General features: G+C 35.3%; 1 protein-coding gene and 1 pseudogene across 1 annotated transcript; one reads left to right on the top strand and one right to left on the bottom strand.

The window, feature by feature from the left end:
* The window catches only part of LOC107723298 (solute carrier family 2, facilitated glucose transporter member 11-like), a 15570-nt pseudogene extending 11657 nt beyond the window's left edge, over positions 1-3913 (bottom strand).
* A 3239-nt stretch (positions 3914-7152) lies between these two features.
* Positions 7153-12484, top strand: LOC107723310 (WD repeat-containing protein 31). The gene is made up of 9 exons (XM_016531874.1): positions 7153-7236; positions 7314-7440; positions 8926-9000; positions 9189-9333; positions 9416-9516; positions 9634-9701; positions 10715-10856; positions 10940-11102; positions 12196-12484. Exons 1-9 carry the CDS (start codon positions 7190-7192, stop codon positions 12354-12356), a joined length of 1029 nt encoding a protein of 342 aa, XP_016387360.1. The 5' UTR covers positions 7153-7189; the 3' UTR covers positions 12357-12484.
* The last annotated feature ends 5925 nt before the right edge of the window (positions 12485-18409 follow it).

The following is an 18409-nucleotide window of genomic DNA, read 5'->3' as shown; positions in this document are numbered from 1 at the left end:
AATCACAATGCACTGGATAGCTGGCCAATCAGAGTACACCTCGCTTTTCAGACCGATGAGCTTTGTAAAAATCGACGCGTTTCAGAAAGGCGGGGCATAGAGGAGCAACAATAATGTACATTATGTGGAAAATAATGTGTTTTTTGAACCTTAAACAGCATAAACACATTGCATTACACCAAATACACAACATAATGTTCTTTTTAGCAACGTCATATGACCCCTTTAACATCTTTACTTAGATTTTAGCAAATATCCTCAGGTGCAATAAGAGGGATCAATTTTATTCTGCATGCCATTTCACCATGTTCAGATCAAAAACGAGTTTTGACTCTCCTCGTATTCTTTATATGGTGTTTTATATGTTTTTTCTTACTTGAGGCCAATCACTTGTCCTGTTAGAATCCCTCCGGTGATGAAAATGGAAGTTCCCATCGCCATGGCACCACGCAGAGCTCTAGGTGCGATCTCACCAATATACAAAGCCTGCACACATATTCCGATACCTGTCATTCAAATAAGATGTCAGTTATGAAATCACAAACAAATGCTCATACTGTTTTGGAACTTAATTCATTCAGAAGGCTTCTCATTTATGTTCAGTCATTTAGCAGATACATACAAGTGAGGAAAAGCACATGCAATTTATCATAAAGGCACCAAGAAATTCTATCCATTACAGAAATTCAAAAATGCAGTGACTACCATAAAACTACTTTGCATGTATTTGTTTCAGGTAGCTTTTTCGCTGGTGTGGGGAAATATACCTTTACTTTACTGATTATCCAAAAGAAGCTGAAAAATTTTACATTTAATTATTATAATTCTGACTAAATTTTATATTTAAAACATTTTAGGGTTTACAAAGTGAAGCAAGGTTGTGCATTGATAATATTAGAAAATAATTATACAAATTAAAAAATTCAATATTGGTGAGCTTTATAAAATATTAGTTGAAACTATATAGGTGCTTTTTGTACCTTTAATTTGCTCTATGTATTTTTACCTTTTAATTTTTACCTTATTTTTTTCAGTTTTTTATGCCTTAAAAGTAGATCTATACATTGCTGTATTATGTTTCACATTTGTTTTTATATAAAAACAAAAAACACTACAGTTCAAAACTTTGTGTTGGAAATTTTGTAAAGGTTTTTTTTAAAGAAGTCGCTTACACTCACCAAGGCTGCATTTATTTGATATACAGTACAGTATAAAATAAGTATAAATAAAATACAGTAAAAACAGTAATATTGTGAAATATTATTACAGTTCAAAATAACTGTTTTCTATTTGAATATATTACAAAATGTAATGTATTCCTGTGATGTAAAGCTGAATTTTCAGCATCATTACTCAAGTCTTCAGTGTCACGTGATCCTTCAGAAATCATTCTAATATGCTGATTAGCTGCTCATTCCTTATTATTAATGAAGACAGTTGTGCTTTTTTGTGGAAACCGTGATACGTTTTTTTCAGGATTCTTTGAATAAGAGTGAATAGAAAGCTCAAAAGAACAGCATTTGCTTGAAACAGAACAATGTAAAAGTCTGATCACTTTAAAGCATTCTTACTGAATCAAAAGAATACATTTCTTCCAAAAAATCTGAGCCCAAACTTGTGAACAGTAGTGTATAATGTTAATGGAATAATAAATAAAACTGATCGACAATGTGCTTGAAAACTTGAGATACCTGCATTTACTCCCGTCAAGAAGCGTCCAATGATTAAAAGCTCAAAAGTGCCGGAGGGATAACTCAAGCCCATGAATAAAGCAGCCAACAGAGCAAAGGTGTTGTTGAACAATAGTGTCCCTTTCCTGAAAATAATAATAAGAAAAAAAGATTAGATATTCATCTCAACAAGGCTGTAATGTCCCTAAACACTTCACATTTGATCTCCCAGACTTGCACATTTGGTCATGTCCTTCATATATTTTCTGTACAGAGTTTTTGACTTCAATTCACCTTCCAAATCTAATGGCCAGAGTTCCCCCCACCGACACTCCCACAAGTCCACCGAGAGTGAATATGGACACTATGGTGGACCAGAGGAGTGTGAGCACCTGTGTGGAGATTTCAGTGTTGTAGCGCTCAGTCCATGTCTGATTAATGAAGTTCTGTACAGCCTGATAGGAAACACACAAGTGGAAAAAAAAAAAAAAGTTGTCTCTTGCATGATAGGAAAGGTCAGCTTTAACTTAGATAATAGTAACATGAACAAAAATAGAACACGGAGACATTTTTTCAAAATATCTTCTCTCATGTTCCACAGAAGAAAGCTATTCTTAGTAGGTCAGTACTAATTTAAAGTAAAGTATGAACATTGTGAAACATGGTTAACAATGACCCTGGGTTAACAATTAAGGCAAAACCAGTGTGTTTTCATGCACTGGTCAGTTTTGAGTTTTTTTTTGTGCCTATTTTGCTTCCATAATGTCGACCAGTGGAAAGAAAACATCCAAAATACACATATACCCCCAGTTTCACAGGCAAGGCTTAAGCTTAGTCCCAGACTAAAATGCATGTGTTGGCTGCTTTAACTGAAAGAAACTTGCACTGACATATCTTATGTAAAATATGTCAGTGCCATTGTTTTGTCTCAAGATGCACACCAGAAATGTTTTTTTTTTTCTAAGGCCCGTTTTTTAAAGGATACTTTTTGATCAATGCTATTTGATCAATGGCCTAATCCTGGCTTAACCTAAGCCCTGTCTGTGAAACCAGGCCTTAGAGTTTATTCTATTACACTTTCTCTATTTGCATCTGTAGTTTTCAAATACAGTACAAAGGCTGTTTTTAAAAAAGTGTTGTTGTTTTTTCATGCAGTCAGAAGTCTTCACTTAAGTAGTACTTTCATACACAGGGAGTTCTTGCCCAGAACAGAACCATACCGCCAATCCAAACTGTATGCTAATTGTCAATCATCTTTGACGATAGTGGTCCTGACAGAATTTAGGTTTTATTATATTCACCTGTATAAAAATGTGTACAAAACCCAAATGTGGGTTTTGGATTCAGTAAATTTTGTTATATTTTTGGGTCAAACTAGCAAAACTGTGCCAGGGACCAAAATCCATATCCATGTGATATATTAACTATCTACAGATTTCATGTGACTTTTAGTCTGATGAGCTACTACAACAATAACTCACACAAATACATCACACACATGCATACTGTGCTGAACGTAATGTGACTAATGCATACTGCAGAAAATCTGCTCTAGATGTAAACACAAACAGGCTTGAGTAAAGTGATAAGAATAATCACATTAATGCACACATTACCTTGGTAGGTGCGTTTATGATAGATATATTGTATCCATACTGAAACGTCCCACCAATGCCAGCCGCACAGACAGCCAGAAGAAGAGACTTACTGGGAACCTGTAGATAACAGAGTACAAAATCATGTTCAAAAGCGATTTTGATTTAAACTCATCATTAATAACTAATATGTATAGTGGTTAAGAGTAAAGAAAGAGAAACTGCAGGATTGCAACAGCAGAAGTACTTGAACAATGAAGAGTTGTGAAATTATGCAATATACAGAAATATACAATACATTAAATCTGCTAAAAAAATGTATGTAATATGAAAGATGCAGAAAATATAGCATGAATATTACAGTCAACTTCATGTCCATCACTGTTCATTATAGCTGATGAATTATAGTAATAAATGCTTTTAATAATAATAATAATAAATGTTAAATATATTTTTTAAATGATAAAAAGTAATTAAATAATTTCTGTATTTTAACCATACCTTTGTTTGTTTTAACCAAACTACAACAACAACGATAATAATAAATAGTATTTAAAAATATATATTTTTATTTTAAACATACCTTTATTTGTTGAGCTCTCCATTGTCTTTGCCCATTTTTGAAACTCGTCGAAAATATTTTAACATTTTTACTTAATATTCCAAACACCTCTTAATCACGCATTCAGTCTGTCTCTGAAATGCGAACTCATCCCAGGACAGAACTGCTCTTAGAGCTCTAGATAAGGTGCATAACAGATATACTAGCAGAAATACAATCGAGCTGTTGTTCATTGCATGACCAGTGAAAACTGCATGGGTTCAGAGTTAATTCAGGATGAAATTCCCTTTAGAGCCACGGAGAAGCTCTGTAGGGTGTCTTTAGGATATTTTTGTCTTTTAACACATGCATGTCAATTGCTTTTCCATGTTCAGTCCTGTGGATAATGCACTGAGAGCCCTTGTTGTGCCCAGTAAATTCAAAAGTCAAATGAAGGCTTACCTTTCTTAAAGCTGTAGACTCTTCTGGGCCATTCATTTTAAGTTCATTCATTTAGAGCAACATTTAAAGTTTAGAGTGATAAAGAACTGAGCTATTCCATCATGCTTTCTAGGTCTCACTGCAAAGATTCACTTTGAAGGGCGGATGGGCTGTGTGCAGTCATTAGTGAAATCATAAGCTCCAGTTGACCACAACTTTACAGTTACCTTATAGGCACAAATTCAGAGTTATGAATGTAGGATGTTGCGATTATAGTTGGATTGTCGTCTAATGGTGATTTGTAATGATGATTATTGAAATATGCTAGTTGGCTGTTCTTAGAAATATTTATTCAGCTATATCAAGCATTGTGTTGTTCGGCCTTTGATCACAAAGAGCACATTGTTGCTGTTTCAGTCAAGTGACCCGCAGAGCCCATAAGCCTCTTTCTGATTCACTAGAAAAATCAACCAGTTTGAAGGTCTCTGACCAAACCAGTATCATCATTTTATTAAAAAAGTGTGCATTTTAAATCTAAAGCATGGCGGATGGTATAGGAGGGCTGCTACTACTACTATTAATTATTATTATTATTATTGTAACTATAATAATATAAATTAAAGTAAGTTAATGGGGGTTAATCAATTGCAATATATTAATGTAGAGAGTTTTATGGCACCTTCTTTGCTTTGAGGACTGAAAAAAATCAAACCCTTGTTAAATGCTAACTTTGCTAACATTAAATGTAACTAAAATTAAAATTGTTAATTAAATGTAACATTGTTAACATGTTACATGTCCCTCCAGAGACAGTACAGAGCATGTGTGCTCTCCCCACTGCTCTTCTCCCTGTATACGAACGAATGCAGTGCAAAAGACCCCTCTGTCAAACTCCTGAAATTTGCAGATGACACTACCATCATCGGCCTCATACACAACTGAGTCTACTTGCAGACAGGAGGTTAAAGAGCTGGCTGTCTGGTGCAGTCTTAACAACCTGGAGCTGAACACGCTCAAAACAGTGGAGATGATAGTGGACTTCAGGAGAAACCCCCCTGCACTCCCTCCACTCACCATCATGAACAGCACTGTGGCTGCAGTGGAGTCATTCAGGTTCCTGACAGGTTCCGGACAGTCGGGGCTTCTGAGAAGATTAGTGGTTCCCCCTGCCCAACATCCAAGATCTTTACACCTCCAGTGTGAGGAATTTATACATAGCATCTGAAAATTGTACATTTGTATACTACATAAACTGTATAGTTAAAAAAAAACATATACATTCATTAAAACAATTATATATGTTTTTATATATAAAATGTTTCTACTATTATTTCGATATTTCTACTAATGTATTATATTGCATTATTTTCTTATATTAGTGTTATATTTCATCTCTACTGTGTAATTCCTATGTTGGCATGTCTGCACTATCAAGTAAGTTTGCAGTATGTCTGTACTTTATTCTGCACTGGAAGCTATATCGCCAAGACAAATTCCTTGTGTGGAAACATGCCAATAAAGCTCTTTCTGACTTCTGACTTCTGAAAAATGCAGTTTCACTTGGTACTTGTACCGATATAAATGGCCTATATTTAAAAACGAACATTTTAATGCACTATATATTTCACATTGTAGTTATGGGATTGCAGTTAATTATTCTTAGGCTACTAAATATGGAGGGAAAATAATGCTTAATGAGGCTGATTTACTTCATAACAGGACATTTACAGATATTATGTCTAACCCCCCCCCCAATTCAAACCTACATTTCTTATTTTGAACTTATGAACATGTTTTGAATTAATATTAGACTATTTTCCACTGACTTAAAGAATTATTATTCTTTAATTTCTGTAGCCTAAAAAACAACAGTAAAGCTGAGAAGACATATCTGTTGTTGAAAAAGATATTTGGTGTAAAAGTTAGACTTATTTTGGATTTATGTATATAGGCCTCGACTATTCGATTATTTTGGTTTTGTAACCGCAAACTTAAACAACTTAATTAAATTTACGTAGGTGTAATATATTGTGCGTGTGTGTGTAGTTTCATTTTGTTTCGTTTACTTTTGTATTTAAGGTGTAATTATATTTTGTTCCGAAAATCCATGTGACCTGAAGCCCCGCCCCTTTGCGCTCACGTGACCTCCGTTCGCCTGGTAACAGCGAAAGCGTCGCTCATGGAGAAGCTGCAGACGAGGAGCCGCTGAAGATTTACAGCCGAAACGGATCACGATGCGAGATAAATCTTTCGTTCACGTACTTTCAGACAGCTCGGACATCACACACACCCATGCGAATCGTTCACAATAACACTGACACGCTGACAGGGATATCCGGCTAAGTGTCTTAAGACTCGGGACTGTAAGTTTTGTTTTGGTCTCGCTAACTTATAGTGTTATAGCAAATGCATGGGTTAAAAGCGATGTTGTATGTTTGTCATGCAGTTCTTGCTGGTTTGCCTTCAACAGAGCAATGCATTTTGCACAGGTACATTCTCTCTCTCTCTCTCTCTCTCTCTCTCTCTGTATAGCTGTCTCATATCAAGGTTTATTGCAGGTGATGGATTTATTGGTTTGACCAAGTATTGCCATATTGCATCCTACTTGTTACCTAATGCGATGAGGCACTAATGCACTTAATAGGATTCAGGTCGCCCTCCCTGTCTTCCTGTAGCTCTCAGAAGCAAGCTGTGTACATACATAACTGAACCCAATACATAACTGATTACCAGCTTATGCTAGAGACAACATCAGCATCTGTTCTTGGCAGGTAATAGCTCCCTTGTGAGGTTGCCAGGGGTTTGATATCTTCATCAACGTTTAATAAAAAAAAAACCCTGTGTGTAATTCTCACAGATCCCGAAAGAGTCTGAAGATGGCTTGTGCTGTGGAGAGATGAGTAAGATGTCCTGATATCGGGTGATTGGACACCCATATAAGCATGGGAAAACTACAGAGCAAGTTCCGGAGGCGCTCGGACCTTTATAAGTGAGAAATGATGAGCAGTGGAGTTTTGACAGCTGGCTGTGAAGAATTTATGGTCATTGAGGCTGTATTGTTGACAGGGCCAAAGAGGGGGCGGAGCCCACACCTGTGCACCAGGTAGTGCAGTATGAACCCGCTCACACAGATGCCATCAACTGTGTCGTCAGCTTGACCTCTGACCTGTGCGTGTCAGGAGGGCATGACCAGGTGAGCTGGAGAAGCTTTGAATAGGGAGGTTTGGAGATTAATGAGTGTTAGTGTGGTGTTGCACAGCACCCGATGGAATTGCACAAATGGTTGACCCTTCGCTAAGCTCCACCCACCTTGGTTATTGTGGCTAACTCATAAAGTGGTTCAAACTGATTGGAATGAATTGTGGCTTTGCAAAGCATTTTATCATTTGTTTACCTTTAAAGAAATGTGCAAATACGATATAAAACCATGCAGTGAAACATTAGAAGTAAACCATGTAATCAGTGTTATTATTGTTAAATTAAACTATTAAAAGTCGTTTTGTTAATTAAAATAAAGTATAAATATTAGTTGAAAAACGTCAGTGAAAATGAGAAGTTATTTGTTGTCTCAACTCATACGTTTAAGTTGACGTACTAAAATTACTAAAATTAATAATAATAAATAAAAATAAATGAAAGCAAAATAAAATCTGTATAAAAAACTAAGTAAAAAAAGACGAAGCACATAAAAAAATAAAACTTAAACCAAACTTAAAATGAAAACTAGAAATAAATACTAATTCAAATATTTATTAATAATTTAATTGTATAAAATTAAACTCAAAAACACTAGTGAAAGAGAACTGTAATCTCACTGTAAACTCTACTTATCAATACATAAATGAAATGTTAGATTAAAAGTCGTTTTGTTAATTAAAATAAAGTATAAAAAAAACGTCAAAAACGTCAGTGAAAATGAGAAGTTATTTGTTGTCTCAACTCATACGTTTAAGTTGACGTACTAAAATTACTCAAATTAATAATAATAAATAAAAATAAATGAAAGCAAAATAAAATCTGTATTAAAAACTAAGTAAAAAAAGACGAAGCACATAAAAAAATAAAACTTAAACCAAACTTAAAATGAAAACTAGAAATAAATACTAATTCAAATATTTATTAATAATTTAATTGTATAAAATTAAACTCAAAAACACTAGTGAAAGAGAACTGTAATCTCACTGTAAACTCTACTTATCAATACATAAATGAAATGTTAGTTTTTGTAGTCTCAGTGGGCTTCTGTATGTTTGTAAAGTGTTATTAGTGGTGCTTTATTGCTGTTATTTAAACAAATTTTTAAATCTGTAGAATATTTGATTCTGGTCAAAAACAACATTCTGTGGTCAAATACATTTTTTTTTATATTTACATTGTGACTGTCATTGAAACTCTAGTTTTGACTGCTGCAAACACACGGAACATCATAGCAACTGCACATGCTAAAATCCACATCTTAGAAACCACATAGCAATGCTCGTACAAAATGATAACATCAAGCATGTAAAAATCTAGTTATTTTTGCAGTTCAGTTTTGCGCCACTATTGGCACAGAAATTACACACTCCACATTGTAGGCTTTAAATCAACAGGTAATAATCGTCATAATATCTTGTTCATTGATTTACATTATGTGGATTTTAATATGCTATCGTCATTGTTGTTTTTTTCCGGTCAGGCTGTTGTTGTCTATGAATGGAGAGCTGGAAAACGGTGTAAATCTTTCCAGGGCCACAGCAGAGAGATTACAAAGGTATTAAAACTACAGTTAGTGCCTCTAATTTGATTCAACAAAAAAAGCTTTGACTTATTTTGGAACAGTTTTCATTGGGGGAGCAAAAATGAATAAAACAAAGATTGCTTAATTATTTTGCACACATGGAGATCATGCAAGTGTTTTTTATGTACTTTGTGTATACAAATCTCTCTGTTTTCCTTTAGTTATGCTGTTTTAAAGGAAGTTCCTTGATCTTCAGTGCGTCCCGTGATAAGACGGTGCTGATGTGGGATCTGGGTCGAGATACAGAACCCGTCCAGGAGTTTTGTGGCCATGAGCTTGTAGTTAACGGGGTAGCGGTAAGCCCAGGTGAACAAACCCTCAAAGAAAAACACTCAATGACCACAAAATCTCAAACACAATCCTTTCATGTGGTTTTATTCATTCGTAGATGGCTCAAAGCTGTGCACGGGCTCTCGTGATAACTCCATGCACCTCTGGGACATTGAGTTGGGAGAATGTCTGCAAAAACACACCATCTCACGCAACCTGGTTAGAAAGGCTGTATTCAGAAATTTACTTTATGTTCTACTATTCTTGTGTATGGGTTAAAATTCTTTTTGGTCACTGAATATGATTCGTGTCTTGTCCCGTTGCCCTCCGTTTCAGGTGACCCATGTGTGCTGGGTACCAGGAAGCACATCTATTGTCCAAACCTCAGAAGACAAAACGATCAGGTCAGAAGTTTCCTGATATGTCATATGATCCATTATGTTGGAGAATGGTTATTGTTTACAGAGATGCATTTCTCTGGAAATATTTGCTAAACAAATAAGCTGAGTGATTGTGTAAATGATATCTACATCAGAGCAGATGTGGAGAAAAATAGCATTATATCATTTGCTCACCAATGGATCCTCTGTGAGTGAACGGGTCAGAATGAGAGTCCAAACAGCTGATAAAAACATCACAATAATCCACAAGTAATCCAAACGACTCCAGTCCATCAGGTAATGTCTTGCGAAGTGAAAAGCTGCGTGTTTGTAATAAACAAATCCATCAGGGCTTTTTAACTTTAAACAATTGCTTCTGGCCAATATACCATAAACTGTAATAATGCTTCCCCAAATGAAAAAGTTTTCTCACATCAAAATCCACCGACTAGAACTATGTTAAACTGTTTTCACTTGTAAACAGTGTTTGATCTGTCTATATTTCTCTCCTGATTCAAACGAGACCAACTTTTTCCTCTGAAAAAACAATATTGTGGATAGAGACTCATATTTTAGCCGGAAACAATGATCTAAAGTTAAAAACGTCTTGATGATGGATTTGTTTTTTACAAACACGCAGATTTTCACTTCACAAGATGTTAAAGGCACAATATGTAAGATTTTTTTATTAACGACAACTCCCATGATTCCACACTCAATCACGGCGTCATCTAACTACGCCTTTGTTTCTTTGTTTGTTTTGAATACGCGCCCTCTAGCGGCAAAATTACATATTGTGCCTTTAACTGATGGACTGGAGTGGTGTGGATTACTTGTGGAATATTGTGATATTTTTATCAGCTGTTTGGACTCTCATTCTGACGGCACCCATTCACTGCAGAGGATCCATTCGTGAGTGATGTAAGGCATGAAAATAAACATTGTCGTCATCAATTTTCTGTAAAGCTGCTTTGAAACAATGCATATTATGAAAAACGCTATATTAATGATTTTGATTTGTGTGTTATCTGTCTCAGGGTGTGGGATAGCCGTACCTGGCAGGTCACTAACACATTTCCGGCAAAGCAGTACATCCAGACACACTGTGACATCAGTTCCAACTGTTACCACCTGCTGTCGTCCAGCAATGGTTTCGGTGGTCAGGGTTGTGAGGCCACGGTGAGTGTGTATACAGATACTGCCAGGACACAGTTGGGCATGTACATGAATTTATACATTTGTGTGTTTATGCTTGTGTGTAGCTGTGGGACCTCAGACAGCCCGGCTGTAAGGTGGCCGAATACAGAGGACACCTGCAGACCACAGCATGCTGCGTGTTTGTGCCTCCCCGTCCCGGATATCCTGCTCTCGTGGCGTCATCGGCATATGACAGCTCAGTAAAAATATGGGATCAGAACACTGCAGGTAACACACACACATACTTGTAATGTGTTTTTAAACATACACAAGTGAATTGGCCAGGTGGCTCATTTGTTAACAGGCCAGTTTCCTGTTTATAGAAGGCAAGTCAGAAAACTCTCTTAAATGTTTAGGTAAGTGAAAAAGAAACTTTGAGAGACTTGGCTGGGGAAGCCAATCTCCTCTGGCTGACATATTTTTAATTGAATCGAAATATTTAAATATATGCCACGTAGTAATTAACTTAGTATTACTAATACATTTAAATTAAATAATATATACACTACCATTTAAAAGTTTTAGGTCAGTAATATTCAAATCAGCATATTAGAAAGATTTGTGAAGGATCATGTGACACTGAAGACTGGAGTATTGAGACTGAAAAGTGCTTTGTATTACAGGAATGAATTATATTTTCAAATATATTAAAACAGAAAACAGCTTATTTTAAATAGTAATAATATTATACAATATTTCTGTTACTGCTGTGTTTTTGATTAAATAAATACAGCCTTGGTGAGTGTTAGTAACTTCTTTTAAAAGCATAATATCTTACTGACCCTAGACCTTCTTTTAATTTCTAATTTATCATTAGAAATATATATATTTTAAAAAATATATAAATCATTGATTTAATTTAAACATGCATAAAGATTACATAAGTTTCCCAAACAGTGTTTTTTTTTCTGTGAGTAGTATTTAAAGGGTCTTTAAAATCCAACACATTTAGATAACCATTATTTAAAGGCAGAGTTTTGGTGATTTCAAATATCAACATTGGCTACCAGAAATCACTTACTCTGCCTTTAAGAGCTGTGATTTACTGTGAAAATAAATATATTTTAGCCAGGTTTTTGATGATATGTGGAGTTTAAATGTAAATGGTTCTGAAATATAAAAAAATGACACGCTTCTCCTTTAAATAACAAAGTCAAAGGCAACGGTTAACACCCTTTCACATTATATTTCATGTGTGTCATGCTCTCTGAAGCAAACAGCTTTTGCTAAACATGTCAGGTTGGTATAATCAAGGAAAAAAGTCAAATCAGCTTAAAATCTACATGGCTTGATTCTTGTCTCCTCCATATTCTTTCTTCAGCGTGTTTGTACACGTTAACGCTGGACGGTTCAGGGCCTTTGGTGTCTCTGGCTCCGTGTGACTGCAGCAGTCTCCTGTGTGCCAGTTTTAACACAGGACTGCACCAGCTGCATCTAGATCAGGGAGCAATGCCCAGCCTCACTGAAGTGGCTCGCTTCTGACATCCATCTGGCCCACCTGGAAAATCAAACTAATGAGTTAAAACAAACATATTTAATAACTGGAACTCCTGGAAATGAGAATGCACACTACAATATGTAGACACCCTATTCTTATTAAATGAATAGGTAAAAAAGACTGGATAAACTTGAAGACCAAGATAAGACGTGCAAACTTGACTTTGCATCACGTATTAATGTTCATTTAATGGGACAATCTTGTTTCCTCATCTATTTCTGAAGAAGATTTTTTTTTTTAACTTCTACTGCTTAACTACAATTAAATGTGGACTCTTTTTTATATATACATTCCCACAAACATATTTTCAGCTGGATACTTTCACTTACAACTGAGTAAAATTTAGAGGGGGGAAAAAACATACCCGTACTCTACCTTGAGTACAATTTCCCTGTACTTTTTACACTCCTGTTGGAAAAAAAAAAAGACCTTTTATTTGCACTTTTCATTAAGCAAATGCTAATGGGTAAAATGATTCACTGCCAGAATCATTCATGCAGAAAGTGCATAGACGGATATGAAATCTCAGTCTCTCACTCTTCCTGTGCACACACATTCACACAGGCTCAGGGTTTGGCAACATGGGAAGCTGAATCATTTTTCACATAGAAGCTGCTAGAGTTTACAGACACACTCATAAACACATTCAAACATTTATGTAAACAGACTGGTCTTGTATCTCACACACGGAGAGATCCTGAGGAGAGGGAGAGGATGCTTATGAGATGATCTGGCCCTTTAGAATATTCAATACAAAAACAGCAGATCTCAATATTTTCCCAGAAACATGATCAGACAATGGAGAATGTGAAGTTAATGAAAATCAGTGATGCAATGTGTTTTGTGGTGGTTGTTTTTAAAAAAAAAAAATTTTTCTTTAATATTAGGGCTATAGTTCTAGAATAAAAAGAATATTGTGGCTTTTTCTGAAAATACTGTCTTGCCAACATGGCAATGTTGATTTCACGTGTAATGACAGAATTGTAATGTTTAAATACACCAAATAATGTTCTTTTTAGCAGCATCATATGACCCCTTTAAGATATTTTTAACTTCAAACCATTGCTTTAAGCCAAAATATGAGTCCTCTTTCCATATTATTGCTTTCTTCAGTGGGAAAAAGTCGTCTCATCTGAATCAGGAGAGAAATATTCATAGATCAAGTACTGTTTACAAGCATAAGAAGTTCTAAATAATTTGATTTTGATGTGAGGACAACGGGGCATGAACTTTTTCACTGAACATTTACAAAAATCATACTTAATATTATGGATTATGGACTCAATTTTGGGCAGAAAAGTTCAAACGTGGATTATTGTGATGTTTTTATCAGCTGTTTGGACTCTCATTCTGACGGCACCCATTCACTGCAGAGGATCCATTGGTGAGCAAGTGATGTAATGCTACATTTCTCCAAATCTGTTCTGATGAAGAAACAAACTCACCTACATCTTGGATGGCCTGAGGATGAGTACATTTTCAGCAAATTTTCATTTATGGTTGAACTATTCCTTTAACAGGTTGGCTATTTCAGCCACGCCTTGTTACTAACAGGAGCATAAAATCAAGTATGTATCAATGCAGTCTCCTTGTGTCTAAATGTTCCAACATTATCCACATATTTTTGACCATGTAGTGTATGATCGCCTGACTACACGAACCATTAAAGGGTGTAAAAACGTAATTAACTTACCTTAAACAAAGAGACTGAGTGGCTATAAAACTCCCTACCTGCAGGAATGATTTACAGTATGGCATTTTCCAAATATGGCTTAATTCAAGGTTAAAAATTATCAGAGATAAGATGGGTGCTTTTTTGTTCTCTCTCTGTGTGTGTTACTGTGTAAACAAATATAGGCAATAAAATGCCACTCCAGTTCTGCTTGGTTACTGAATATGCTTGAATATGTTTTTGGAAGCCAGGAGTGTAAAGTACTGGAGTAATTGTACTTAATTATATGCTAAAGTATTATTTTACAAAGTTTAGACTTCAATTTGACTACTACTGAAACTGAATACTCCTACTCTTACTCAAAAAAGCATACTTAATAGTCTCTACAAATTAATTTAGAGCTTCAAAATACAAAAAAAAAAATGCAAGTTATCATAGTTTAAACATTTCAAAAGTTATATTTATCTAATTATTGACTGGATAAACTTGAAGACCAAGATAAGACGTGCAAACTTGACTTTGCATCAAGTATTAATGTTGATTTAATGGGATAATCTTGTTTCCTCATCTATTTCTGAAGAAGATTTTTTTTTTTTACTTCTACTGCTTAACTACAATTAAATGTAGACTCTTTTTTTTATATACATTCCCACAAACATATTTTCAGCTGGATACTTTCACTTACAACTGAGTAAAATTTAGAGGGGGAAAAAAAACATACCCGTACTCTACCTTGAGTACAATTTCCCTGTACTTTTTACACTCCTGTTGGAAAAAAAAAAGACCTTTTATTTGCACTTTTCATTAAGCAAATGCTAATAGGTCAAAATGATTCACTGCCAGAATCATTCATGCAGAAAGTGCATAGACGGATATGAAATCTCAGTCTCTCACTCTTCCTGTGCACACACATTCACACAGGCTCAGGGTTTGGCAACATGGGAAGCTGAATCATTTTTCACATAGAAGCTGCTAGAGTTTACAGACACACTCATAAACACATTCAAACATTTATGTAAACAGACTGGTCTTGTATCTCACACACAGAGAGATCCTGAGGAGAGGGAGAGGATGCTTATGAGATGATCTGGCCCTTTAGAATATTCAATACAAAAACAGCAGATCTCAATATTTCCCAGAAACATGATCAGACAATGGAGAATGTGAAGTTAATGAAAATCAGTGATGCAATGTGTTTTGTGGTGGTTGTTTTTAAAAAAAAAAAATTTTTCTTTAATATTAGGGCTATAGTTCTAGAATAAAAAGAATATTGTGGCTTTTTCTGAAAATACTGTCTTGCCAACATGGCAATGTTGATTTCACGTGTAATGACAGAATTGTAATGTTTTGAAACAATTTTTTCACTAATATACCAACCGAAGAGTTTTTGTTTTGTTTTATGTCTTTAATTTCTGCATAATATACAATGACCCCAAAAAAGTATTTGTACACCTAAAGCTTTTCTCAAAACAAACTGCATTTACTGAGGCATTTTATTTTATTTTTATATTATGTATTGTATTTGTTTATGTATTGTAAAACAATATTGTCCTATGTTGGGAGGGTCAGGGGTTTATTTTAATTTAATTTTATTATTTATTTTTGCTTAGTGTCTTTAAATCAGCTGGTGTTTTGGTTTTTATGGATTTATGAAGTCAGTTCTCAAAAAATACACAGGTCTAGTTCATCACATTACATATCGCATGATATTTAGCATTTGTCAGCAGCTTGCTTTGATACTATATTTTGCTGTGTATTGCAGTGACAAGACATACATTTTAAAGTGTTCAAATACTTTTTGCAGCCACTATATAACATTAGCAGAATATTGATGAACAAATCCAGCAAGGGCATTCATGTATTATGTAATGTTGTTTCAATGGTACAGATGGATGTGAAGGTTACACTGATGTGTTTATTTGACTATTATGTAAATGCTGAGGTGCGGAGTTATCAATTTGAAGGAAATGTTTATGTATTTGCACGTTACGTGAATAAATTATTTCAGTTCAATGAAGACAACACCTTTTTTTTGTCTCTTTTTTGCATACAGACACAGCAGGAAATGGAAACATCCATGAAATAATACATGCAGCTTGATCTTTGCTGCTTATGAATAAGAATGTCCAATAAGCCAAAAGTTTCCGTGTCGGTGAACTTTTAATTTATTTTATTTTACTTTACAGCTTAAAAAGAACATTTTCATCAACAGAATTGTACCAACAAGTTTTCTTTTAATCAGAATTAGTGTGTGTGTGTGTGTGTGTGTGTGTGTGTGTGCGTGTTTTTGTGACATATGAGGACACAAACTTGTATAATGACATGGGTATGACATAGGTATTACACGGAGAAGGTGGCTTATAAGGACATTACCCCATGTCCCCATTTTTCAAAACGCTTATAAATCGTACAGAGTGAGTTTTTTTGAGAAAGTAAAAATGCACAAAGTTTCCTGTGAGGGGTAGGTTTAGGGGTAGGGTTGGTGTAGGGCAATAGCACATGCAGTTTGTACAGTATAAAAACCATTTCGCCTATGGAATGTCCCCTCAATTCACAAAATTGTGTGTGTGTGTGTGTGTCACAATGGTACTGTCAGAGTAACTTTTTGGTAGAGTAAAGATGGAAGGCTTTTGGCACACAGTCTTCTCTTCAGGTCAGGTATGTATACTCTATTCCCTCTTTGGTTCTCTCTCAGGTAAGGATTGTAGAGTTTACACTGTCGATCTGCATGGCGGCTGTATTTGACTACTCACTGTGCATTTCCTCCTGCCTGCTGCTCCAGTATTCAAATGCTGCCATTCTTTACAACACAGTGGTAGCGAGAGACTAAAAAAAGAAAGAAAGTGGTAGAGTGACTCTTGGTGTTTTTGTTTTTCTATGTAAAACGGTAGTGCGGAAAAGTGCGGTAGATGAACAAAGACAGAGAGTCCGCATTGAGAAAAGACACTGACACATCTCATTCTCTCCGACAGGCAACGAAGACGCAAACTACAGCCTCAACGTCCAGGACACCTGCCTCATCTGATGGGGTAAAAGAAGAGCCAGCTTGAGATGAGTGAGTAACTGTGAATCTATATTTTTGTGTCCGCTGTCTTTATACCAAGTAGAACTGATGAACAAGAGAGGCTTTAATGTGATATTTTGCTTGACTTGATAATAGTCGAGCATTATATGCAGCACAATGCCTATAGTTTATGAACTCATCATTGAAAACCAATGCGGTTAAATGGGATTATGACATTATAAAAGAAGACTTTGAGACCAAGATGTTGGAGGGTTTGGAAATCTACAAATGTGTTATGCATCTCTCATCCAAAACCTTGAGGTATGATATATGAAATCAGATGTTCGACACTTGAAAAATTGTATGTAGGTACATTTGTGTGCATGCTCTCAAACAGACTGGACATATAGATTAAGGTAATAAATTCTGAGCATCCCATTTGCATTTTAAACTGTGAAGCAGCCATCTCAAATCCACTTAAAAATAATAATACAATTACAGGTGTCAGTAGACTAAGAAACATATTGCAGTTAAATCCTGAAGCCCTTAGCGTTATTTTAACACATCATATTTGACTATACTGCCATCATAAATGTAAACCATGATAAGGTGAGGCCAAACCAAAGGTCATCTGATGAACCTCTAATGAAGTAACCCAATCCTTTCTATCTTCTTCATTATGGCCGTCAGTAATGGGACACCCTTCTGCAGCTTTGCATAGTTTTGGGAAATTTTTTGATGGAAACCTGTAAGCATTTCCAAGGCAAATCTGTTATTGTGTGGGCAGAACGACAAACAAGTCTGTTTACCAGTTGTACTTCATTCTCTACAACTGATAGCTAAGTTATAGAGAGGGGACAAGGACAGTCCATCTGGAGCAGCCATGAAGTCAAGTGTCTTGTTCAGAAACATTTCCATTCATGCATTTACTGTAGCAGATGCTTTTATCCAAAGTCTAATATAAGAAATTCGCCACACAGCCAACAATATATTTATTGTGTACAAAGCCAGGTTTTTATTTAATTGTATTTTTCTTCTATGCAGCCATCCGTTCTCAAAAAAAAAAAAATTGAAACACTCTTAATGAATGGCCTGTCCATCACCGGTTTACGTTTTTTTTGTGTGTGTGTGTTGTGTTGTGTTGTGTGTTGTTTTGCTTTGTTTTGTGTTGTGTTGTTTTTTGTGTTGTGTTGTTTTTTGTGTTGTGTTGTGTGTTGTTTTGCTTTGTTTTGTTTTGTGTTGTGTTGTTTTTTGTGTTGTGTTGTGTTGTGTTGTGTGTTGTTTTGCTTTGTTTTGTTTTGTGTTGTGTTGTTTTTTGTGTTGTGTTGTGTTGTGTTGTGTGTTGTTTTGCTTTGTTTTGT

Source organism: Sinocyclocheilus rhinocerous, unplaced genomic scaffold (genome assembly GCF_001515625.1).
Source record: "Sinocyclocheilus rhinocerous isolate Xijiao unplaced genomic scaffold, SAMN03320098_v1.1 scaffold665, whole genome shotgun sequence".
Taxonomy (NCBI): Eukaryota; Metazoa; Chordata; class Actinopteri; order Cypriniformes; family Cyprinidae; genus Sinocyclocheilus; species Sinocyclocheilus rhinocerous.
The sequence above is the reverse complement of the archived record's forward strand: the minus strand, read 5'-3'. Positions and strand labels throughout refer to the sequence as shown.

What these genes read in the sequence shown, in the direction of transcription:
- LOC107723310 (XM_016531874.1), top strand. Translation starts at nt 7,190, where the DNA reads ATGGGAAAACTACAGAGCAAGTTCCGGAGGCGCTCGGACCTTTATAA. An exon ending in AGGCGCTCGGACCTTTATAA is followed by an intron (nt 7,237 to 7,313) that starts GTGAGAAATGAT and finishes TATTGTTGACAG; the next exon opens with GGCCAAAGAGGGGGCGGAGC. An exon ending in CGGGGTAGCGGTAAGCCCAG is followed by an intron (nt 9,334 to 9,415) that starts GTGAACAAACCC and finishes ATTCATTCGTAG; the next exon opens with ATGGCTCAAAGCTGTGCACG.